This window comes from Rhodamnia argentea, chromosome 2, assembly GCF_020921035.1.
Source record: "Rhodamnia argentea isolate NSW1041297 chromosome 2, ASM2092103v1, whole genome shotgun sequence".
NCBI lineage: Eukaryota > Viridiplantae > Streptophyta > Magnoliopsida > Myrtales > Myrtaceae > Rhodamnia > Rhodamnia argentea.
In genome coordinates, this window is record NC_063151.1 from 30,219,561 (window position 1) to 30,245,182 (window position 25,622).

General features: G+C 41.9%; 2 protein-coding genes across 3 annotated transcripts; one reads left to right on the forward strand and one right to left on the reverse strand.

Moving 5' to 3' along the window:
- Positions 1-3,995: 3,995 nt before the first annotated feature.
- LOC115729695 (putative 4-hydroxy-4-methyl-2-oxoglutarate aldolase 3) lies at positions 3,996-6,618 on the reverse strand. Of its 2 annotated transcripts, none has more exons than XM_030660631.2 (2): positions 6,377-6,618; positions 3,996-4,706 (listed from the first exon to the last, which is right to left on the reverse strand). In XM_030660631.2, exons 1-2 carry the CDS (start codon positions 6,494-6,496, stop codon positions 4,197-4,199), a joined length of 630 nt encoding a protein of 209 aa, XP_030516491.1. In that variant the 5' UTR covers positions 6,497-6,618; the 3' UTR covers positions 3,996-4,196. The 2 variants fall into 2 exon arrangements, with proteins under 2 accessions (XP_030516491.1, XP_048130388.1); XM_048274431.1 differs by lacking the exon at positions 6,377-6,618 and adding an exon at positions 4,896-5,000.
- Positions 6,619-19,944: 13,326 nt separating this feature from the next.
- LOC115735702 (receptor-like protein kinase BRI1-like 3) lies at positions 19,945-25,058 on the forward strand. The gene is made up of 2 exons (XM_030667089.2): positions 19,945-20,390; positions 20,698-25,058. Exon 2 carries the CDS (start codon positions 20,937-20,939, stop codon positions 24,600-24,602), a length of 3,666 nt encoding a protein of 1,221 aa, XP_030522949.1. The 5' UTR covers positions 19,945-20,390; positions 20,698-20,936; the 3' UTR covers positions 24,603-25,058.
- Positions 25,059-25,622: the final 564 nt, after the last annotated feature.

The window sequence follows — 25,622 nt, forward strand, 5'->3', positions numbered from 1 at the left end:
ACTATAGTCATTTTAGAGCACGACACCGACATTAAATGTTGATTTTATAAAGCAACATAGATTTTAACGAGTGCCTTAAAAACGCCAGTTCATGAAAACCTCCTTTATTGGATGATTAATTGAAAATTTGTATTTCATCCATTGCGAAAGGAGTTGTGTATCTATCCTTATAATACGAGTTCGAGTTCAGCTCGTGACAAGGCCTTACGAATAACTAACGTAAAGATTTAATAAGTTTCATCAAAATGAATAAAATTCCCACTCCTAACCTTTGAAATAACATACTAATTACCTCTCATTTGAAGTCCAATAGTTAAATTATTATTTTCATAGCTTTATTAAGGTGTATATATGATAGATGACTAGCTTTTAAATTTTTTCAAATTTATATATTTTTAAATTATTGTGAAACCAGGCCGGGCCAATTCGTGCCCGAGCATCTTAAGCCCCAAAACCTGGACCTGCTTGAGTGAGAATTATAAGACCCGCTAGAATATGGCATATTATAAAAAAAATCATAAACATATTGCAGTTGTGTTAATTTAGTTTTAAACTTTTTTTCGGCCAATTGAGTCCTCAACCATTTGCATTTGTGTCAATTCGGGTCATACGAACAATTTTGACCTGAAATCTCTAACATGAACGCCGGTCGTCCTATGTGAAGTGGTCGGCATTGACATTTCAATTATTTATTTATTTTTTCTTTTGTTTCCTTCCTTGTTTTCCTTTTTTGTTACCCACCGTGGCGGACGAGGGTCGCAAACCTCGCCCAAACATGGAGGAGGCTAACGTGGCCATAGGCGAGACCGCCTCGCCAAGCTGCAGTGAAGGGGGCCTTGCCCAAATCGGGAAGAGGCATCCTCAGCCAAACCATTTTGAGGTGCAACCGCGACCTAAGGCCGCCATGGCCTCGTCGGCAGCGAGCAACGCTGCCTTCGCTTACTGCCAGCAAGGCCCTAGCGAGTTTGGCCTTGCCCGGATCTAGAAGAGGCAGCCTCGCGTAGACCATCTCGAGGCGTGATTGCGAGCAAAGGCGGCCGTGGCCTCGCCGACCGCAGGTGAAGGCAGCCTTGCCCACATTTGGGCGAGGGTCACGACCCTCGCCCGGCACAATAGGTAATAAAAAAGGAAAAGAATGAGGGAAAAAAAAACAAGAGGAAATAGAAAAGAAAAATAAATAATTTAATGAAAAAATATTTGAAATTTGTCAACGTCGGCGTCAATCGTGCCAATGATTGGTGTCCATATCAGCGATTTTCTACCAAAATCGGTCAAATGTACTGAATTAGCACAAATATAAAATATTTAAGACTCAATTGGCCAAAAAAAAAATGTCTAAGACTGAATTGACTCCAATTGCCGTAAATTTCAAACTTTTTTGATAATTTTTGCATTAAAATACTAGCTCTATCTTACTCAAGAACCGAAAATTCAAGCCGGTTCAATACGATCCGATTCGGATTTTCGAGCTTTTGGACCTTTTGGCACTTCTGGTGGAGAGGGCCACAGATCTATTCCCTTTTGGAAACTCAGATCGGTCGTCATCCATCCTCAGAGGTTCGGTTCGGCAATTTGAAAATTGCGCACAGGATCCGGGAAGGCTCCAAGCATAGTATAGCACCATAGACTTAGAGCACTATTTCTCATGTGCGGTGCTGGATACCACGAAAATAATCTCGTAAAACCATATTGAGGTATGTGTTTTTTTTATAAAAAAAAAATAGTAATTGTTAAATTAAAATGAATTGCATAAGTTAAAAGCGCCAGGCGTATAACATCCTCTGCTCACGTTATGTCAAACACGGGGCGCGTTCCGTTGGTCCAAACATTTTGATTTGCTGAGAAAAAGCATTACATATGTCTTCAGAATATCAATAATTAGGGTCGCTCATACTTTGCCCCATTCCCAATTCCTTCTCGAATAAAAGTATTGTCAATGAAAGATGTTTTTATTATCGACAATAATTTATGCCTAAATATCTTTGTGGACATACGAGCTATTGTTTACAATAATTCCTCTCTCCATTTGTTTCCCAAAAAAGAGCTTTGTTGAAATATATTTTAAAGCAACTCGTTTTCAAGAAGAAAAACACAAATGATTCATATGTTTGGCTGTATTTTGAAAATAATATGAAAGACAATTTAGGTTAAATAATAAAATTAGGAATATGTTTACTAGAAGTCCTAAAACTCGTCACATAAGTGTAATTGGGTCCTAAAACTTGCAAAAAGTACAACCGAGTAATAAAATTTGTCAAATTGGTGCCATCGAGTCCTCAAGTTAACTCTGTCCAATTTGGCTAATGGAAAATGCTGACACGATTTTTTTTTTAATATTTTGTCTCTCTCCTGTGGCGATGACGTGACTAAAACAATGTTGTTTCCGTCCAAAAAAATAGACAGAGAATTGAACCCAGAAAACTGTAAGGCTCTTAGAAAAAGCAAAGCATTCCCAAAAGCAATATCAACAGCATAAACTTATGAGACAAATTCCTCAAAATTTACATCCCACACAGGCCGCGGCGTCTTGATTGATGCCTTTACTTTCCTTGTTTGGTGAACATGCAACAGGAATCGTTAGAGCGTCTCAGCCTCACGCCCCTCCAAGATCTCCTGCACTCCCGCCGCGTCCTGCTCCTCCTTCGTCGCCTTCAAACTCATCATCTCGATCTACATTCACCATTCCAACCCAGCTCCGACCCGCATCGCGATCCGTGCTGCAGCACGCTCCCATCTCCAACAATCCACACACAGGAACGTAAAGAGAAAAACGACGGCGAAAGTGAGAAAAAAAAATCAATCTTTTTGGAAAAACATTATAAAATTCACGTCAGCATTTTATGTTAATTAAATTGGACGGAATTAATTTTAGAACTCGATTGCACTAATTTGATAAGTTTTAGGACTCGTTTGCATTTTTTGCAAGTTTTAGAACTTAATTACACTTTGATGACGAGTTTTAGATTTTATAACGAACATACCCCATGAAACTATAAAACATGCATTCGAGAAGTTTTGAGTATGACCCTAAGTCCCGATTTTGGGCATTGAGGACCCAAGCTCAAGTTTTAGGTCTAGGCCCGACCTCGAGGGACACAGGCCTAGTCACCTAGGACTCGGGCATGGGCAGTGGAATCCCATTCCGAGCATCGGAGCCTAGTCGTATTCTAGAAATTCATATCTAGTTCTTAAAAGAGATCATTGTTTTTATAAATTTTGTTGATTATGAAAAAAAATTGTAAACTCGTTCTCGTCAACGATTCAAATGTTGTAAAAAAGGAGGAAAATTTTCAAGTAAGGGCCTAAACTGCCCTCATTATTTGAAAGAAAGGTATGACCAAAGGCATTCTCGTCATTTACTTTTTTTTTTTTTTTCTTTGTTCTTTTTTTTTTTTTTTTGTGGCAAGTGGCCCTCGCCCGAGGCCATTGAGGGCGACTTGCCCAACCCTAGAAGGCGACCGGTATGGGCGGCCACCGGCGAAAAGGAAAGACAAAAAAGAAAAAAAGGAATATGTATAAGAAAATGGCGAAAATGCCCTTGTTTATGCCCTTTTTTGAAATAATACTACTTCAGGCCTTTGTTTAGAGAAAATAAGGATACTTAAAGGCCTTATTTGGAATTTTCCAAATGAGGATTATACTTTTGGATAGTAAGTTTTTTGTGAAAGAGATGGATCTTTATTGTCATATGATTAATGATAACGAGCGCACACTACAATTAAGATGGATCATGATCGCGCTTCATCACAAGATGGTAATTCATAACAGTCGAGATCATGATGTAGTAATTTCATGAACTTTCGTTTCACGTTCTAAACATATCTCCGAATCGTCCTCGCCTAATTATTCTATAACCATTTAATCAGTACCGTAATTATTTTACGTTTCTAGTCTATCCGAAGATGTACAAAACTTGTTATTCTAACTTTTGCACATGTCAAGTGGTTGGTGCTGTAAGTAAAACGTAAATAATGTGATACAAACGAACGGACATATGTTGAGAAACTTCATTTTTGGTTTATTCCAGCTCTCATTGAGAGTGTTTTACTACAGACAGCACGTAACAACAAACTTGAAGTTCTTGCCCTCTGGCTTAGGCCACTACCAAATGCGTAAATCAATGAGAGAACAAAACAAATTGGCAAAGTTCAATTTCACGTTGAATCATGCTCCCTAGGAAAAGCTCTCTTCAAGCTTCAGACAGACAGTTCATTTTTGGAGATGAGAATCCCGTCGCTATCTGCATACAACCATTCGCCGTCGCGGATCAGCGTGCCGGCGATGTGGAGAGGGACATGCTTTTCCCCGACCCCTTTCTTGCTCGATTTCAGGGGATGCGAGGCCAAGGCCCTGACACCAATCGAACACTCGTTGATCTCGTCCACATCTCTAATGCAGCCATTCACAACAATTCCAGCCCATCCCATGTTCTGAGCCAACTGTCCCATGTTCCCACCCACCAGTGCACATCTCAAGCTTCCTCCGCCATCGATGACCAACACTCTCCCTTCGCCTCTGGTTTCGAGCAGCTCCCGAACCAGGACGTTGTCCTCAAACACCTTGAGAGTGACAATGGGACCCGAGAACGTTCTGTTCTGGCCGTATATCTGGAATACTGGATGCAGCACGCGCAGGTCGCCGCTTGCTAAGACAGACGCGTTTGAGTCACAGACTTCGGCGGTTGCCAGAGAAGCCATTGTATTATCCTGCAATGTTGGTTGGTTAGTTCTTGGCAATTGAGGAAAAACACTGACGATCCAGATACAGTCTTGTATCTCTCTTTATTGCACCAGTAAACTATGCATTACCAGTCTACTTAGGTCATTTATCAATCTAAAGGAGTACCTACTACCTAGACCACGCGTTGATAACCTCGAACAAAGCAACTTGTGCACATTTGCACATTTTGCAGACTGATGCGCTGGAGGTTCTGTTTCCTGTAAGGAGCTGAAGAAAATAGCTAGTGCACAACCTGAGCTTATGCCATAAAAGTTGCAGCTGCAACAATTGCTGCAACAAGCATCACCTGTAGAAGATACCCTTAAGTGTAGCTGTACAAGTGATGTTGTTTCTGATAATATATGTGTTGTACTGCACGAGTCAGGAAATTTCTGAGCTGCAACTCTATCAATTGCTCCTTGAATCATATTTTGCTAGCAACAAGCATCACCCGACGCCATTTAAACCATTTCCAAATGATTTAGAGATCAGTTTTAACATTGTCAAGGGACTAATCGTTCGACTTAAGTGTTCAGAGAATGATTTCACTCTAAAAGCCATTGAACTATTTCAGTCCTACCATCAAACCCATCTCATTGAGAATTTCATTTTTTTTTTTTTTTGTATGAGTTTGATATGATGAACAATCGAGAACGCAACGGCTAATTCCCAAATGATCTCTGAAACATTTGTTAGAACCATTCCAGTAACGCAAGTTTCTGCACAGCCACAACTTGTAATACTTCCACATTTGTTAACAAGATTTATCGATTTTAAGTTTTGGAAGACAGCAACCAGGTAGTTAGCTAACATCAATAGAACAGAACAAATGAACTACAAAGTCGTCGATATTCACACTTAATCCCTTGCCATTTGTGTGATGAGTTATGAGCTTTATCAGATACTGCAGCAAACTCATCAACACCAGAGAATCCTGGGGCATCTATCCATGGATGCCACCATCACTCAGCCTCTCATTAGCATGGTCAACTGGCGAATTCCTCCTAATTTTCTTTAGGGCAAGTGGCTCGAGCTAACCGAGACGGGACAGCAAGTAGCAGCATCTGTTTCTTGTTTTTTTTAATATCCAGAGTCAACTTCCCACATAAGCGGGGAAATGAACAGTAAGCCAAGGCAGACTGAAATCACATCATTAAGCAACAGAAAACTTCCGAAAAAAACAAGTATTTCCCCTCTACCAAAAGAGATCAATGAAACCACCCGTGAACCCAACTAGAAAAACACAAGAATGAAAACGGACAAAGTACAGACACTTCTTAAATTGAGGCTCAACGACCCATCCCGATAAGCTAAACAAAGGTGATTAAGAATGGCCAGATTCATGCATTTGCTACCGGAACTCTCCATTACACTATTAATCTGATAAAAAAGATCACATTTTTATCCCTCTATAATATATAACAGAGAGACGCCAACTAACGCTTCTAATCCATCGCCCAGTTCGATTAAACAAAATGATCAAGATTTAACTCTGTTTTAAACTCCACCGAGCAGAACTCCCACACACGCAATTCTAAGAAAATTCTTCGTTTCTAACAAAGAATCTGATGCTACTTACAACGTGAAAACCAACGACGACCCACGAAATAGCACGGCAAATACCAACGAATTCGAAGGCTGAAGAGGGGGGCCTTACCCGCTGAGCTGAGAGAATCGAACGGAGACCGGTGAATTGAACCCAGAAGCGAATTGATGAAGCCTGTTCGGATTGGGACAGTGCTGTTTGAAATTCAGAGGTTTTATATGAAATGCGCATAAATCTTTGGCGAAGGGTTTGATATTATCAAAATTGACGGCGAGAAGAAGAAGAAGAAGGTGACGACGACCATAAGCTCGTTGGTGTCTGTGCCGCCACTGACATGTTGCGTAACGAAATCCGCGCCCAACGGGAGTTTTTCTATGAACAGGTGAACTTTCCGGGTCCCTTCTTAGCAGCATTATCTTGATGAGTGTGCCTTTTCGCACACTCGCCGAAATTCATTAATCACACTTTGCAAATATAAAAATATTTATTACATGTTCAAAAAAATTATTAATAATAAATACATTTATTGCAGGCATTTCAAAAAAAAAAATTTAAAACGTGTTAATTTTTTATTTTCAAAATATGACAATATAAGTTATTAATAGCTTTAGTAATTTTAACTAGGGTTGTGGGAACGCGGCTTAACCGATTCCTTTTGTAAATAGGAATTCGGATTAAGGGTGGGTCTTTGTTCGAGTGAAGGCATTTTTCGCGAATTAATTTTCTGAACTTTTTCTGCGCGTTTGATTTGTTGAAAATAGTTGGTCAACAAAAAGCTATTTACGGTAACAAAAAAAATATGCACGTGCGTAAAGCTAGGTAAAGGAATTCCCTAACATAAAAAGGGGAGAAAAAAAATTTCCCTAGAAAATGATATCCTGAAAAGGATTCTCATTTATCATGGCGTTTTTATCTGAAGCATGGTATGTTTGTTTCGGTGAGGAAAAAAAAATCCGGCAAATTAGTTTTTTGGGCTTTCATGCATTTCATTTGCTGAAAAGTGATCGGCCGGCGAAAAATCATTTACGGTCGCAAGAAAACATGCATATTTAAAGTTAGGAAAATAAACTTTCTAACCTGAAAAGGGAAAATATTTTCTTGGAAAATGATTTTCCGAACGACATTTTCCTTTATCATGAACTTTTCCTCGAATCAAACACGTGCACCCTAAATTCATATAAATTCTCTTAATTGGTGATTCATTTTCGGGGCAGCATGCGAGCGTGACCGACTCTTTTTGTGATTTTAAAAGAGTACGATCTTAAGATGTGCATGAGGATAGCATCTTAAAATAAACTTTACGAGGCAAAAACTTCATGGAAGCCATGCATGGAGGAAATACGTGCGACTATGGAATGTCGGAAGTATAGGAGGATAGCAATTGTCGTGTCGTATGGGCACATTAAAAGGAGGAAAGAAACACAAGTTTGGAAAGTGAAAGCAGTGAAAGCACTCACGGTCGGTGTCTTTTCACTATACAACCCATGACATTACGTAGTATGTTCGATCTGTTGAAGTGGAACTATAGTCATTTTAGAGCACGACACCGACATTAAATGTTGATTTTATAAAGCAATATAGATTTTAACGAGTGCCTTAAAAACATCAGTTCATGAAAACCTCCTTTATTGGGTGATTAATTGAAAATTTGTATTTCATCCATCGCGAAAGGAGTTGTGTATCTATCCTTATCATACGAGTTCAGCTCGTGACAAGGCCTTACGAATAACTAACTTAAATATTTAATAAGTTTCATCAAAATGAATAAAATTCCCGCTCCTAACCTTTGAAATAACATACTATTTACCGCTCATTTGAAGTCCGATAGTTTACTTATTATTTTTGTAGCTTTATTAAGGTGTATGTATGATAGATGACTAGCTTTTAAATTTTTCCAAATTTATATATTTTTAAATTATTGTGAAACCAGGCCGGGCCAATTCAGGCTCGAGCATCGTAAGCCCGAAACTCGGACCGGCTTGAGTGAGAATTATAAGATCCGCTAGAATATGGCAAATTAAAAAAAAAAAAAAGATCATAAACATATTGCAGTTGTGTTAATTTAGTTTTAAACTTTTTTTCGGCCAATTAAGTCCTGAACCATTTGCATTTGTGTCAATTCAAGTCATACGGTCAATTCTGACTTGAAATCTCTAACATGAACGCCGGTCGTCCTATGTGAAGCGGTCGGCGTTGACATTTCAATTTTTTATTTATTTTTTCTTTTGTTTTCTTTTTTGTTACCCACCGTGGCGGACGAGGGTCGCAACCCTTGCCCAAATGTGGAGGAGGCTAACGTGGCCACAAGTGAGACCGCCTCGCCAACTGCGAGTGAAGGGGACCTTGCCCAAATCGGGAAGAGGCAGCCTCAATTAAACCATTTTGAGGTGCAACCGCGACCTAAGGCGACAGTGGCCTCTTCGGCGGTGAGCAAGGCTGCCTTCGCTTGCGGCCAGCAAGGCCCTAGCGAGTTTGGCCTTGCCCATATTTGGAAGGGGCAACCTCACCCGGACCATCTTGAGGCGCGAACGCGAGCTAAGGTGGTTGTGGCCTCGCCGACAGCAGGTGAAGGCAGCTTTGCCCACATTTGGGCGAGGGTCACGACCCTCGCCCGGCACAATAGGCAATAAAAAAAGAAAAGAATGAAGGAAAAAAAAAAACAAGAGAAAATAGAAAAGAAAAATAAATTAATTAATGAAAAAATATTTGAAAGTTGTCAACGTCGGCGTCAATCGTGCCAATGATTAGCGTCTATATCAACGATTTTCTGCCAAAATCGGCCGGATGTCTTGAATTAACACAAATACAAAATATTTTTGATAATTTTTGCGTTAAAATACTAGCTCTGTCTTACTCAAGAACCGAAAATTCTAGCCGGTTCAATACGATCCAATTCGGATTTTCGAGTTTTGGACCCTTTGGCACTTCTGGTGGAGAGGGCCACAGATCTATTCCCTTTTGAAAACTCAGATCGGTCGTCGTCCATTCTCAGAGGTTCGGTTGGGCAATTTGAAAATTGCGCACGGGGATCCGGGAAGGCTCCAAGCATAGTACCATAGACTTAGAGCACCATTTCTCGTGTGCGGTGCTGGATACCATGTAAATAATCTCGTAAAATCATATTGAGGTATGTGTTTTTTGTTTTATAAAAAAAAAACATAGAACTTAGTAATTGTTAAATTAAAATGAATTGCATAAGTTAAAGCGCCGGGCATGTAACATCCTCCGCTCACGTTATGTCAAACACGGGGCGCCTTCCGTTGGTCCAGATGTTTCGATTCGCTGAGAACAAACATTACATATGTCTTCGGAATATCAATAATTAGGGTCGCTCGTACTTTGCCCCATTCCCAATTCCTTCTCGAATAAAAGTATTGTCAATGAAAGATGTTTTTATTATCGACAATAATTTATGCCTAAATATCTTTGTGGACGTATGAGCTATCATTTACAATAATTCCTCTCTCCGTTTGTTTTCCGAAAAAAGAGCTTTGTTGAAATATATTTTAAAGCAACTCGTTTTCAGGAAGAAAAACACAAATGATTCATATGTTTGGCTGTATTTTGAAAATAATATGAAAGACAATTTAGGTTAAATAATAAAATTAAGAATATGTTCGCTAGAAGTCCTAAAACTCGTCACAGAAGTGCAATTGGATCCTAAAACTTGCAAAAAGTACAATCGAGTCCTAAAATTTATCAAATTGGTGCAATCGAATCCTCAAGTTAACTTCGTCCAATTTGGCTAACGGAAAATGCTTATGTAGATTTTTTTTTTAATATTTTCTCTCTCCCATGTGGCGATGACGTGACTAAAACGACGTCGTTTTCGTCCAAAAAAAAAAAAAAGACAGAGAATTGAACCCAGAAAACTGTACGGCTCTTAGAAAAAGCAAAGCATTCCCAAAAGCAATATCAACAGTATAAACTTACGAGACAAATTCCTCAAAATTTACATCCCGCACAGGCCGTGGCGTCTTGATTGATGCCTTTCCTTTCCTTGTTTGGTGAACATGCAACAGGAATCGTTAGAGCCTCTCAGCCTCACGCCCCCTCCAAGATCTCCCCCACTCCCGCCGCGTCCTGCTCCTCCTTCGTCGCCTTCGAACTCATCATGTCGATCTACATTCACCATTCCAACCCAGCTCCGACCCGCATCGCGATCCGTGCTGCAGCACGCTCCCATCTCCAACAATCCACACACAGGGACGTAAAGAGAAAAACGACGGCGAAAGTGAGAAAAAAAAATCAATCTTTTTGGAAAAACATTATAAAATTCACGTCAGCATTTTATGTTAATTAAATTGGACAGAATTAATTTTAGAACTCGATTGCACTAATTTGATAAGTTTTAGGACTCGTTTGCATTTTTTGCAAGTTTTAGGATTCAATTACACTTTGATGACGAGTTTTAGATTTTATAACGAACATATCCCATCAAACTATAAAACATGCATTCGAGAAGTTTTGAGTATGACCCTAAGTCCCGATTTTGGGCATCGAGGACCCAAGCTCAGGTTTTTAGGTCCAGGCCGACCTCGAGGGACACAAGCCTAGTCACCTAGGACTTGGGCATGGGCAGTGGAATCCCATTTCAAGCATCGGAGCCTAGTCGTATTCTAGAAATTCATATCTAGTTCTTAAAAGAGATCGTTGTTTTTATGAATTTTGTTGATTATGAAAAAAAATTGTAAACTCGTTCTCGTCAACGATTCAAATGTTGTAAAAAAGGAGGAAAATTTTCAAATAAGGGCCTAAAGCGCCCTCATTGTTTCAAAGAAATGTATGACCAAAGGCATTCTCGTCATTTACTTTATTTATTTATTTATTTATTTTGTGGCAAGTGGCCCTCGCCTGAGGCCATTGAGGGCGATTTGCCCAACCCTGGACGGCGACTAGTATGGGCGGCCACCGGCGAAAAGGAAAGACAAAAAAGAAAAAGAAAAAAAGGAATATGTATAAGAAAATGGCGAAAATGCCCTTGTTTATGCCCTTTTTTGAAATAATACTACTTCAGGCCTTTGTTTAGAGAAAATAAGGATACTTAAAGGTCTTATTTGGAATTTTCCAAATGAGGATTATACTTTTGGAAAGTAAGTTTTTTGTGAAAGAGATGGATCTTTATTGTCGTATGATTAATGATAACGAGCGCGCGCTACAATTAAGATGGATCATGATCGCGCTTCATCACAAGATGGACCACAAGATAGTAATTCATAACAGTCGAGATCATGATGTAGTAATTTCATGAACTTTCATTTCGCGTTCCAAACATATCTCCGAATCGCCCTCGCCTAATTATTCTATAACCATTTAATCAGTACGGTAATTATTTTACGTTTCTAGTCTATCCGAAGATGTACAAAACTTGTTATTCTAACTCTTGCACTCCTTACGCAAATTGGCAAAAATGTTTCCCCGTGAGATAAATCCATGTTCTTGCCATGATTATAACATGTTATTTTATTACAAGATACACAACTCCCATTTTAACGAAATCAACACGTAGAAAACAAACATAAATGCTTTAATGCGATAAATTACGTAGTATTTAGTGATGGCAAGTGATGATCTCGCCATCCAATATAGCGAACTACAATGATGATAGCGAGGCTGATCATTTCCTTGGATTTGCTCTATTATTAGCTGGGTCCTGTCCTGGTCATGATCACCGCTTCTTTTTTTAACTTTCTTTTTTTCTTTTTTTCATTTGGAGATGATTCTTGACCTGAGTCGTATTTACCACCTCCCAACCAAACGAAGGACCTAGTTGCAAATACGATAAGTTTCCGGATGTGGGGGAGAAAAGAAAACTTAGAGAGAGGAGGGGGGCAGAAAGATAAAATATTGAGACCCAGATGGTAATTAAACAGATAATTTTTTTTTTAATGTTTTGTTGATAACTTGTTGTGCCATCCAACTGGATATATAAAGTATAAACTGTTCTTATCTATTGCTTTCAATCATAAACCGGACGGCCCGGAACGTCAAAAGGGAAGCAAAGAATTGAAACCTTAAAGTCAAAATTTATATAGGTTTTGGCCCGAGAAAAAAGGGGTCGTTTAAATAGGCTCGGTAGGTATTGAGGAAAGAAAAATGATAAAAGAGTCAAGGCTCAGGGACCCAATTGAAAACAAAAAGAGATTTCCCATGATTTAAGGGGGGTTAAAAATAATATTACTTTTGGCGCTATTATTGCAGAGCAAGTTAAATAACCGGGAAACAAAATGCTGCCAGCTTGTGGGGCACGGCAAACCCCGTTCAAACCTGAAAGTATATTTGAACGGGGAGACTGAGCTGTTTGATTTTATTTTTTTTAATTTTTTTTCGTGGGTGGGTCGACAAAATATTCATCTCGATATGTCATATGTTCCTCCGCACTCGGAGATGTGAGATTCTGACATGGAGTTTAGTTTGACTTGATCTGTCGTTCATCGATATGGTTGATTTTGAAGTATGATTTCTCACAATTCGTATTTGATCGGCGTTGCGGTAATCATCGAATTGGCTATTGACGCCGCAACGATCGCATCGAGGACTAGCTTTATGGGTGGCTCTGCTTCAGTCCATAAGCAACCGATAAAGCAAATTCTTATTTTCCGTTTGGGGCTCTCTAAATTGAAAAAACTCGCAAGGGTTTTGAAGAGGGGAGGTGTTTCACATTGACAAAAGTAAACTATTAAAAAGAAGGGAGCTGCTACCATGATAGTCCGACAATATCGTCATTATTTGCGACCCCACGATTTTTCAATTAACGAGTATTTTATGCAAAATACGCGGTGATGGTGTATGTGGATTTACGGTAAAAAAATAACCGACAATCTTGTAATACTATCACGAAAGCATTTTCTTGAAAAGAAAAAAAGGAGAGTAAGTTAAACAGCCACTTACTTAATTGAATAGACTTCGGTCCAAAAACAAAAATAGCAAGAGAAATTGCTGGCCTGGCCTTGCTATACTTTTGGGGCACCTACTCAAGGAATGGAGCACTAGAATTTCTTTCTTATATTCATGACCCTCCAAGTTCCCCAAAACCAACTGAAATAGCATGTGAACGACCCAAATGAATCAAAAGACAGTCCCACACGTGTGGCCTACCAGAAGAGCAAGCAGGGTGCAAATAATCTCTGCAGTGCCCGCCAAATCTTCGGTACCAGGACGAGTCCCACTCACCAGTTGGAAAAGAAGAAGAAGAAAGAACGATAAATTAACATTAAAATTCACAAAGTAATTTCTCGAAACCCTATTAACTCTGTCCATTGCGTAATTTATAATAAATAATAAAAAAACACTCCCATTTGTCGATATTATTCGACGAATAATGTTGGCGATACTGCAACTCGATCGTAAGATTTGATTTTTAGATTACTCGAAAGGGCATTCACGGACGTTAAATCAAATTTCATCGCTTAGGTATTTATCTATAGATTGATCACGTTAATTGACGACATAATTTAATGCATCGGCCTCGATGTATCTAACAATTTTTCCCCTTGTTTTCCAGTGAGCTGTCCAAAGGAAATTTTAAAAAAAAGTCCGGGGGGAATTCGAAAAGAAAGTGCGGTACTCAACTCACCAAAACCACCTAAAAACCTAATGAAAAAGAAAGAGACCCGAACCCGAGAACGCCACGAAAGTCAAATAACGGGGACGGGTCCATTTGCCAGCTACCCCCCCCCGCCCCCCCGCCTATCCTATGTTTTGCTTCTTTGCCTTTGCTTCCATCCTCCTCCATCGTTTTCGCCCATCCGAAAAGTCTTTGGTCAAATCACCCTTTTCTTTTTTTTTTAACTGGTCAAATTGCTCGATTATCGTCATATAATTCGTCGAACCTTATCTTTTACGGTCGGGTACTGTTTTGATTTATCGAGAAGGGGTGGGTCGTCATTGCCGTGCCTTTTGAGCTTTTCTTTACGTCGGTGTTCCAGTTGGACTCTCCGTACTTGCTTTCGAAGCACTCTCTAATCCCGCACCCTGCGAAGGAAAAACGAAAGTTACTTTATTTCGGATTTTCTCGTTTAGCCTCTCTTAATAGATACACAAGTGAATCGTGCATTTTATATATTTGGTTCGATTTTTCAGCTCCGAATTACAGCGCGCCCTAGCAATTCACCAAAGCCTATATCTCACCCCATGGCAATAACAATTCAAATCGTAATCATGAATTTTTTTTTTCCCCGAAGCGGCTTTAGTTTTTCAAAATTCTAAATAAAAACGTGAAGTGCTCTCATTTTATTAAATAAGGGTCGGAAATGGATCTTTTTTCAAGTAAGGACATGAAATGTCTTTTTTATTGGTATGACCAAAGGCACTTACATCATTTCACTTTCTTTTTTTTTTTTTTTTTTTTCCTTTGTTTCGATCGATGAGGGCTTGGGCGAGAGTTGCCGGCGGGTCGGGCCCTTCTCCGAAACAAAGAAAGCACTTCATGTTTTTATTTGAAACAAAATTCACTCGAGATTCTTATTTGAAATTTTTTTCCTTTTTCTTGTGGCTCGGCATTGGATTGGAAAAACAAACCTCGAAAGTAGTTTGTGAAACTCCATCGACGAAACACGAATCTCGAGTCGACACGTGGAAAAGCATTCCAGGGGCGTTAATTTCCAAACCCGAAAAAAATACCGTAAAATTCTCCTCGGGGTGGACAATATTATTATTTACGGCAACGAGAGGAGAAGCCGCACGCTCATCCCAAATTCGAAATTCGCTTTTTCCGGGGTGAGACCCAGTCCCCCACCAAGTCACGAGCTTCGCCGTGTGCAGTGAAAACGAAGAAACAATTTTTTTTCCTTATTTATTTATCCAATTAAATAAACAAACAGGAAAAAAAAAATTAGCTCGAACAAATAAATAAATAAAAATGAAAAAATGAAACTTCGGGACAAGAAGGACCCGTGACGACGACGCACCGTTTGAGACGCTCGTGCGCCCCCGAAAGGAGCGGGCCCCACTCTCCGATGTTTAGTGTTTTCGCCGGGGGGGCGGGGGAGTTTTTCGTTGTGGGGCTCACCGCGGGAACACGCCTTTTTGTTCCATTATTTAACGTTCGACGTTTTCAAAATCAGAAGCAACCCCAACACGAACGAGTAATATAATGCCAACGAAATTTCGTGCCAATCTTATGTTTTTTACTGTATGGACGGACGGACGGTCCAGAAATCGGGCTGCTTTCCTTCCGAGGATTCCGGCGTGTCCCCCACCGGAAACCTCTCTCATTAAAATCCCCACGTATTGATGCGGGGTCGCGGGAGTGAGAGAGTGGGGGGCTGCCGACCCTGACGAGAAGGATTACTCGGGGTGAGAGAAGGATTACTCGGGGTGATCGAAGGGCTTCGAATGAACCCCACGGATTTGCCCGAGCCCGTTCGGCACGAATCGAATTGGGGCCGCCGACGGGTCTTTTGGAGGATCGTATTATGCATCCGGCAATAACTACTTCGAGATTACCATGCGTACGAGAGAAGCCCATCACATCGTCAAAGAAGGGGTCGTTACCGACGGTTTTGCGAAAAGCTTAGAAGCTTATAATACCTTGAAACTGCTAAAGGGCGGCTTTTGCGCAAGCGGTCGTGAAAGGGGTTTTTACCAAACATTTCGCAAAAACGAAAGCACCCCCCTCCTCGCAGCCTAACTAGAAAGCCGTACCGAACACGTTCGGAAAACCCTCCAATTGTCACAATCTCTCTTTTTTAATTTTTTTATATCATACATATCGTGGGCCACTTATTTTTATTTTTTTATTTTTCTAAATATATATTAAATATAGCAAAATATATTTGGGGTGAAGTGAAGTGCGTGGGTTGAGGGAGGAGGCAAAGGTGCGAATCTAACGGAGGGGAGAGAGAATAGGATGCGCTCGTGCGGTGTGCATCCTGACAAATGTGCCCCCCCAAAAAAAAAAGAAAAGCCAAAAAAAAAGGCATTTTCTTATGTTATTCTAATAAAATAATTTTCAATTTTGTCCTTACGATAAAATAAGAAGACTTGACTTCCCCCACAATGTACTACTAACAAAAAAGGGTAGTGCCGTAAAATCATCGTCCCTGTTGCTCGCGAGTTGTCGGAACTCGGAATTTATGTTTTCGGGGATGGGACAATCTTTTTCGATCCGGCCTCTATGTCCTATCGCGCTTTACATTTGGGTCCATCGAGGAGACGATTACCTTGAAAACTATAGTATACTCAGTTCCCGTCACCGATTGCCGATTCACAATCAGATAGGCAAAAATCGACGGTTCCAAAAATGAAAACGTTGTCGGTAAAAAAAAAAATGAACGGGATTACATGTGTTTCTTTTCCGTTGTGTCCAGTTAGACCTAAAAGAGATTGTTTCGTTTTGAAAAAAAAAAACCGGAGCATAGTCCCCTCGGAAACTGTGTCCAGATCGGCTCGCCATACATCAAAAACTATGTTGAACGTGAGGATGTTGACGGACGGGTGTACATCACAAAATGATGCCGACTTTGTAAAAATAAAAAATATCGTTGATGGCTCGTATGAAATTTATTTCTGTTGTTCTTTCGTTATCGCATGACGTGAGATTCAAACGCACGCTTACATTTGTCTCCTCGACCTTGCAATTTTCTAAACCAAATAGAAGAAAGAAAAATCGACTAATCATAACTGGCCTTTAACAATTGATTGAAGCCGTCGTGGCATTTTGAGATTCTTCCTCTCTTGAGGAGAAGGGATCGATTTATATGTAATCTCACCTACCCATTTCAATGTGGCAGATTTCTCGATTGCTCAATCTGCTCGAATAACACATCACATTAAATTTGATTCCTCACTATATTAAATCGAGACATCATGTAGAGAAATATGCCTAAGTTAGAGCCCCGTAATTAGGAAACATGTTATGGTAATATACTTTGTGTTTCTAGCATTACTCCCATAAAAGTTTTTGCATTGTGATTCGTAAATATATGTATACACATATATATTTATATTTTCGTTTTGGTTTCCCCAAAAGATAGAAGCGGATCGGACTGTCCGAGAAGCACGCAGGACTAAATCTAGAAAAGGACACACTTTAGTAATTATAAATAACACGAGGGCGACTCCTGTGAAACCTTAAATGCTTTTCATGCAAATGTTGCTAAAAGCGCGAAATGTCGTCGCACGTTTCGATGGCAACTTTCGCGCACATTTACGCGGCAAGGTCGCCGCTCGTGAGGCAGCTGCTCACGAGCATCGAGCTGGCGTTCGATGGGCAAGAATCGGGATGGAGGGTCTCGATAGGGGACACGTAGCTCATCAACCGAGAAATTATTTATTTATTAATTATATCGCAACTGAAAAATATATATGAATTGGAATTAAAATAAAAAAAATAAAAAAAAAAAGTTTGAGATTTCATGCGTGCGCAACATTCACTTCCGTAATTATTTTGTATTTTCTGCCGTATGAGATTTTATATTGCGGCATTTCCTAGGTAAATTTTAGGATCCACTGTATGTGTGGGAATAGGTAGCGAATGCATTCGAGAAATGATTTTTCAAGTTTGAGATTATTGAGACGTGATTCGTACTTCCCATCCATAAGGAAGGCGAGTGGGGGTGCAGGGGAGCCGCCCCGGTGGGGTTAGGCGGGCACTGCTCCCTTGCAAATGGCTTTTTTGTTTTTCATGAGTAATTTAGATTTGGACCCATAAATAGTTCTTGCTATATATATATTTTTTCACTTGTGCTTAAATCATATAACGAGAGATGCGAGATGCTAATTTTAATGAAATCATTTGCTAGATGTAGTCCTAATTTAAGGGTAAACCAGGATAAAACCTCATGTCTCGACGTTTCTTTTTTATTTTTACGCTTTATTTCCTTGTGATTGTATGATGAATCCTAACACAAATCGTCTAAATATTCAACATATTTCACATTTATTTTCTACGGATTAAATAAGAATTTGGCATGTGATTCGATAAACGAGATTAGGAAAAAAGAAATGCGGCAGCAATGCTAATTTTTTTTATACCTAATTAGACCATTCTATTTAGTGAATGCTCCATCGAACTTCGCCACGGGAAGAATTGTCTAAAAAGTCCTAAACCTATTGCACTTGTGTCGATTCAGTCCTAAACTTTTTAATTGTGCCAATTTAGTCACAAACCATTTGATAAATTATCAATTCAGTCATAAACCTTTTAATTATGCCAATTTGGTTCTAAACCTTTTAATGATTTGCCTAACTAGTCCTAAACTTTTTCATGAATTATCAATTTAGTCATTCCGGCAAATTACTCAAATAATAAGTTTAGGACTAAAATGGCAAAATTTTAAAAAATTTAGAACTAAATCGACAAAATTTCAAAAGGTTTAGGACTAAATTGGCATAATTGAAAGGTTTATGACATAATTGGTAAGTTGTCAAAAGGTTTAAGACTGAATTAGCACAATTAAAAGGTTTATGACTGAATTAACACAGTTACAATAGGTTTAGGACTTCCACGTTACTTGGGAAGACAAACTCCGACGAGAGCTCGTAATATGTACCGAGCATTTCTCTTGTACAACATTCTCCTACGAGTGCTAGAGTAACTCCATGCCCTAAAATTAACCGACGCGAACTTGAGTGATTAAGATGAATTGTTTTCCCAATGAGCATTATATTTTTCCAAAAAAATAAATCCGTATTAGGAGAATACTCAATCTCGTATGTCGCACCTTTAAGAACATTCAAGACTCATTAGATAAAGTTGCGGAATGATGCGTCGTCGATGATCCGAGTGCGTCCGAGATAGAAATCAAGTAATAAAAATGTGATGTTATCCAAACAAATTAGAAAACAAAGGGAATAATATATGAATGTCTTATGAGAAAATTTCAAATAAAGACATAAAATGTCTACGACACTTTCAAATAAGAGTCTCATCTTGCAGGCCAGTCAATGGTATTTTTGTCACAATTAAAAAAATTTTTTTGTTGCGGTCGGCGAGGGCCCAACGACCCTCACCAACTATTGCCCTCGCCGACGACCGAGGAAGGGCCCGCAAGCCCTCGTCGACCGTTGGTTGAGGGTCGCCCTTTCTAGGTCCTCGCCCATGGCTCACCTGTGGCCACCCTCGGCGAGGTTGGGGGAGGCGACCCTCGCCTAGCCCTCTCCGAGCATTGTCGGCAACCCAGTTGGCGAAATGAAAAGAAAAGAAAAATAGAAAAAGGAAACAAAGAATAAAAAGGAAAAAAAAAACTCCAAAGAAGTAAAAAAGGTGAAAATTCCAGTTGTCCTTCTTCGAGATCGACATGGCCACTTTGGGCTCTTAATTGAAATAAAATCTACTTCAGTCTTGAAATTTTTTCAAGTCATGTTTACGCTCAAATAATGTAAAAACTTAAATTCTTTTTTTTTTTTCATTTTCAATGGTAACGATGGCTTGTTACGGGGCGGGGGCAAGCGGGAAGTAATCAAAAGGGAGGAGGGAGGGAGATATGAAATCACAGCACAGGCACGAATCAAATCCAAAGTTTGCCTGGACCCCCACCACCCCGCACCTCCCTTCCCCTTAATTTGAGAAAGCTAAATTAATTAAAGGGTGGCCAACACCCAAAAAAAAAAAGAATAAAAAAAAAGAGAAAAGAAAAGAAGTCTAAGTGCAAACAAAAGAGTAGGGAAGAGGAAAAGCAACTCCATCGCTCTCTCTCGCTTCAAGAACTCTCAAAGGGCACCCAGCTTCAACTTGGCCTGGCCCCTCCCTCCTCTATTCTATTCTCTCTGCTCAGAGCTTTTTCAACCAGCTCAAGGCAACCTCCCTTTCTCCACCCCCCCACACACACACACCCACAAGCTCATTTATTCTCCGTTCCTCCTCCTCCTCCTCCTCCTCTCGTCCCTCTCTCGCTCCGTGCGGCAGAATTTGGAGCCGCCGCCCGACAACTGTCAACTCTCCCGCCCGCGGGCCTCTTTCCGGCCGCCGTCCGATCGAGAAGAAGGGCCGTTTCCCCTTTTTGCCTTGTGCGTGCGGGTGTTGGAGCTCTTTTTTGTCTTGCGTTCTGCTGCGATTGATCTCCCATCGCTCTGTCTCATCCGAGGTAAAGAGTACGGGAGCGTCGCGCGCAGGGAGTGGCGGGGTTCCGACATTTCTGCACATCGCATCAGCAATCTCTCTTCTGTCCCTCTCTCTTCAGAGGTATATCTATCTCTTCCTTCTCTCCGTCTTCCTCCGCGAGTAAGTCAGTTGGACTGTCTCTCCTCTTTCTTCTTTTCTTGTACTTTTCTTAACTGCCCATTTCGCATCTCCTCCACTCAATCACTCCCACACTCTCTCTCCCTCCCTCTGTCACTTTATGCTTCGACTTTGTTGAGTCTTTGACTCGATCGTTTCTCTCTCTAGATCTTTTTCCTCCCCTGTTCTCTCTTCCTTTCTCCTGTAGCATTCTTTATTCTCTTGCCAGTTGTTGATTTTTTCCTTTTTTTCTTATTTTCCTCTTTGATAGAGCCAACAATGCGGAGAAATCAGCCCCAGTCGAGAGCAGATTCAGAAGAAACCCCGGTACCAAGGAACGGAGTTTAAATTAAAACAGAGGAAGAAACGCACAGCCAACAAAGAAGAGAGGAAGAGTGATACTTGCTTTGCTTTCTCTCGGCCGGAGCTTCAGCTGGCGCTTCTTTCATGAACATCTGAAGAGACAAACGAGACCCAGAAAAAAGAAAAAGAAAAAGGGAGTAAAGAAAAATGAAGAGAGAATGGAGGAGAATCATCAATGGCTCTTTGAGCTTCGTACCCTTTCTTCTGCTTCACCTCCTCATCGCAGTTGCTGAAGCTAGAAGACAACTACTAGCCACCAACGACGACGTATCCGGCTTGCTCTCTTTCAAGAAATCCTCTGTTCGGTCCGACCCGAACCGGTTCTTGTCCAGCTGGGTGGCGACATCGTCCCTTCCCTGCTCGTGGAACGGCATCTCTTGCTCCTCCGACGGCCGGGTCTCCGCCGTCGATCTCAGCGGCGCCGGCCTCGCGGGCTCCCTCCGCCTCCCCGATCTGGCGGCACTGCAAGGCCTTCGGTCCATCAACCTGCGCGGCAACTCCTTCTCTGCCGGCGATCTCTCCGGCACCGGCGGTGGCAGCAGTTCTTGCCTCCTCGAGAGCGTTGACTTGTCCTCCAACAACTTGACCGACCCTTTACTGGCCAATTCGTTCTTGGCTTCTTGCACCATGCTTGCTTACGTCAACCTCTCGCACAATTCAATTCCTGGTGGGTATCTTCAATTCGGGCCTTCCCTGGTTCAGCTTGATCTCTCTTCCAACCAAATCTCTGATGTTGGCCTCTTGAATTACACCCTCACGAACTGCCAGAACTTGAATCTGCTCGATTTGTCCGACAACAAGCTCGTTGGGAAGTTTGATGCCACTCCTTACTCTTGCAAGAACTTGTCATTTCTCGATCTGTCGAGTAATAATTTGACCGGGGCTCTGCCTCCCAAGTTTGTGGCCAATTCCCCTGCATCACTCAAGTTCCTGGATCTTTCTCGGAACAATTTCTCGGGAAAATTCTCCGATCTCAACTTCGGCAGCTGCGGAAACCTTATAGTGGTCAATCTCTCGCACAATTGTCTCTCAGGCACCAACTTCCCGGCGAGCCTCAAGAACTGCCAGCTCTTGCAGACGATTGACTTGTCTCACAATGAGCTGCAGGACATGATTCCTGGTGCTCTGCTAGGAGGTTTCAAGAATTTGGAACGACTGTATCTGTCACACAACCAATTTGTGGGGCAAATCCCACCAGAGTTGGCGCAGTCTTGCGGGACTTTGCAAGAGCTCGATCTTTCTTGGAACAACCTCTCTGGCGGGTTGCCGCCAGCGTTCGCTTGGTGCTCTTCTCTCGTAAGTCTCAACCTTGGGAACAATCGGCTGTACGGAGATTTTCTCGACACGGTGATTGGAAACATCACGAGCCTCAAGTCTCTCTACTTGCCGTTCAACAATATAACCGGCCACGTGCCGGCATCTCTGTATCAGTGCACTCAGCTCCAGGTGCTGGACCTCAGCTCCAACGAACTTACAGGAAATGTTCCTTATGGATTTTGCTCAAACAATTTATCCTCGCCCCTGGAGAAGTTATTGCTTCCAAATAACAACCTTTCAGGAACCGTTCCTTGGCAGCTCGGAAACTGCAAGAATCTGAAATCAATAGATCTCAGCTTCAATGACCTGGATGGTGAAATCCCGAAAGAAATTTGGGATTTGCCGAATCTCTTGGACCTGGTTATGTGGGCAAACAACCTAACCGGCGTAATTCCGGAAGGCATTTGCGTAAACGGAGGAAACTTGGAGACTTTGATCCTGAATAACAACTTTATCTCTGGAAACATTCCGAAATCCATCGCCAGTTGCACTAACATGATCTGGGTATCACTCTCTAGTAACCGTCTCACAGGAGAGATACCTGCAGGGGTAGGGAATCTTGCGAGCCTTGCGATCCTTCAACTGGGCAACAACTCGCTCACCGGACAGATTCCGCCAGAGCTCGGGAACTGTCGGAGCCTAATTTGGCTCGACTTGAACAGCAATGACCTCACAGGTCCGGTCCCACCTGATCTCGCTGATCAGTCCGGCCTGGTAATGCCGGGCAGTGTCTCTGGCAAGCAATTTGTTTTCGTGAGGAACGAGGGGGGTACAGAGTGCAGAGGTGCTGGAGGATTGGTGGAGTTTGAGGGGATACGTCCGGCGAGATTGGAGAGCTTTCCAATGGTTCATTCTTGTCCAACGACTAGGATCTATTCGGGCATGACTGTTTACCCTTTCACCAGCAATGGGAGCATGATTTTCCTCGATCTGTCCTACAATTTCTTGTCGGGGACAATCCCGGAGAATTATGGCTCCATGAGCTTCTTGCAAGTTCTAAACTTTGGACACAACGATCTTACAGGGAATATTCCCGTCGGTTTTGGAGGTTTGAGGATTTTAGGAGTCCTAGATCTTTCACACAATCATCTCACAGGACCTGTTCCTGGTTCATTGGGTTCTCTCAATTTCCTCAATGATCTTGATGTGTCCAACAATGGCCTAAGTGGCCTTATCCCTTCCGGAGGTCAGCTCACAACATTCCCGCAATCCAGATATGCAAACAACAGCGGCCTTTGTGGGGTCCCTTTACCACCCTGTGGAACTGGGAGCGGGTCGAGCCACCCGTTGAAGAATTATAACGGGGATAAGAAGCAATCTTTTGAGGCCGGGATGGTCATAGGCATCACTTTCTTCCTCACATGCATCTTTGGCCTCACCGTCGCACTTTACCGTGTCAAGCGGGGTCAGAAGATCGAGGAACAAGGTGGGAAGTACATAGAGAGCCTCCCCACTTCGGGTAGCGGCAGCTGGAAGGTCTCCAGTGTCCATGACCCGTTGAGCATCAACGTTGCCACATTCGAGAAGCCTCTGCGTAAGCTCACTTTCGCGCATTTACTTGAAGCTACAAATGGTTTCAGCGCGGAGAGCCTCATCGGTTCAGGAGGGTTTGGCGAGGTTTACAAGGCTAAACTGAGGGACGGGAATGTCGTTGCCATAAAGAAGCTTATTCACGTGACGGGTCAGGGCGACAGAGAGTTCATGGCAGAAATGGAAACCATAGGGAAAATCAAGCACCGCAATCTGGTTCCTTTAATGGGTTATTGCAAGGTCGGCGAGGAGAGGCTCCTTGTGTATGAGTACATGAAATGGGGAAGCCTCGAGTCGGTTCTTCACGATCGCTCTAAGGGAGGAGGAGCCTCAAAACTTGATTGGCCCGCAAGAAAGAAGGTTGCCATCGGGTCGGCGAGAGGCCTAGCCTTTCTTCACCACAGTTGCATACCTCACATCATCCACCGGGACATGAAGTCGAGCAACGTCCTTCTGGACGAGAACTTCGAAGCTAGAGTGTCTGATTTCGGCATGGCTCGATTGGTGAATGCTCTTGACACCCATCTCAGCGTGAGCACCCTAGCAGGAACTCCAGGCTATGTTCCCCCGGAGTATTATCAGAGTTTTCGGTGCACTGCGAAAGGCGATGTGTACAGTTATGGCGTAATACTTCTGGAACTTCTTTCGGGCAAAAGGCCGATCGACTCTTCTGTGTTTGGCGATGATAATAACCTCGTCGGATGGGCCAAGCAGCTCCAGAGAGAGAAGAGAGGTAATGAGATACTGGACCCAGAAATGATGGTGCATAAATCCGGGGAGGTTGAGCTGTACCACTATTTGAGAATTGCATTCGAGTGCCTTGATGATAGGCCTTATCGGAGACCGACCATGATTCAAGTGATGGCGATGTTTAAGGAGCTTCAGGTCGATTCAGAGAGTGACATTCTCGATGGCCTTTCGCTGAAAGACTCGGTAATCGACGAATCTCGGGAAAAAGAACCTTAGGTTCATGACCCCTGAATCGTGTTCAGTTAGGACTAGTGAGCTTCGGTTCCGAAATTGGCAATGAGGTTACTATCAATGCTTCGCATTCCAAGTAGTGTAAATAGAAGCAGAACATCGATGAGATGAAGAAGTTGGAAGGATATTGTGTGGTGAGAGAGCGAAGTAGAAGGGATTCTCGGTCGCTCGTAGTCTGTGAATGGCGAATTATGGCATCGGCGAGAGTCCTGAATACTTTGTTCTGGTGCGGCATTGACTCGTGTTCTCTGGGGAAGTTTTGCTAACTCATATGTTCTCGTTTATAGTTTTTCCACACTGCGTCGATTGTTCTTGTCCATAAGAAAAGAAAGAATCTGGAGATGTGATGAGAGAAAAGGAGACGATTGTTGTAAAGTTGTAGCAATAGCAGCACTGTTGAAATAGTGAGAAATTCTGGCTCTCTGCCTCAAATTCCCTCCACCGAAATCCGCAACTCTTTTCCATTTTCATGTCGTATGGTTAATTCACCACTGCGTCCAGATTCGACGTGACTAAAAACAACAACTGGTCTTTGTCGGCGAAACGAACGCAGCAGCAAACCTTCAGGGAGCCAATCGCTCTGCTGTCGTCTCTGTGTTGCTGCGGAAATTTTCAGTTTTGTGTCTTCGGATAGTTCTATCAGACCGTCCGGCAGCGGCAAGCTCCCCCGATCTTTTCCGCCAGTCTATGTTCAAAACTTGTCACTCCCTTCGTGGCATCAGACATTATTTGAGGGGATCCATGTTCTATTCTTCTTCGTCCCTGTCTTGATGTAATTGCTTAGAAAAATAGTCGAGCGAGCTGTCATTGATGTTTAGTCAACGGGCTCATAACATGCGTGAGCACGAGCAGGCGGGCACTCATCTTCTCTCGTCTTTCATTAGATACTCTCGCATCCAATAGGGAAACAGCCCTTTTCGCCATCTATCTCTTTCTGTGACCGTGACCCCAGAGCTACTATCGGAGAAGAAAAATGAGGATCTGGGGAGGGACCAGGAAGGAAAT

Bases quoted from the DNA above. Each gene is read 5' to 3' on its own strand.
- LOC115729695 (XM_030660631.2), bottom strand. From the start codon at position 6,496: ATGCGCATTTCATATAAAACCTCTGAATTTCAAACAGCACTGTCCCAA. The intron at 4,707-6,376 runs GTAAGGCCCCCC...CCAACATTGCAG, and splicing joins CGATTCTCTCAGCTCAGCGG to GATAATACAATGGCTTCTCT.
- LOC115735702 (XM_030667089.2), top strand. From the start codon at position 20,937: ATGAAGAGAGAATGGAGGAGAATCATCAATGGCTCTTTGAGCTTCGTA.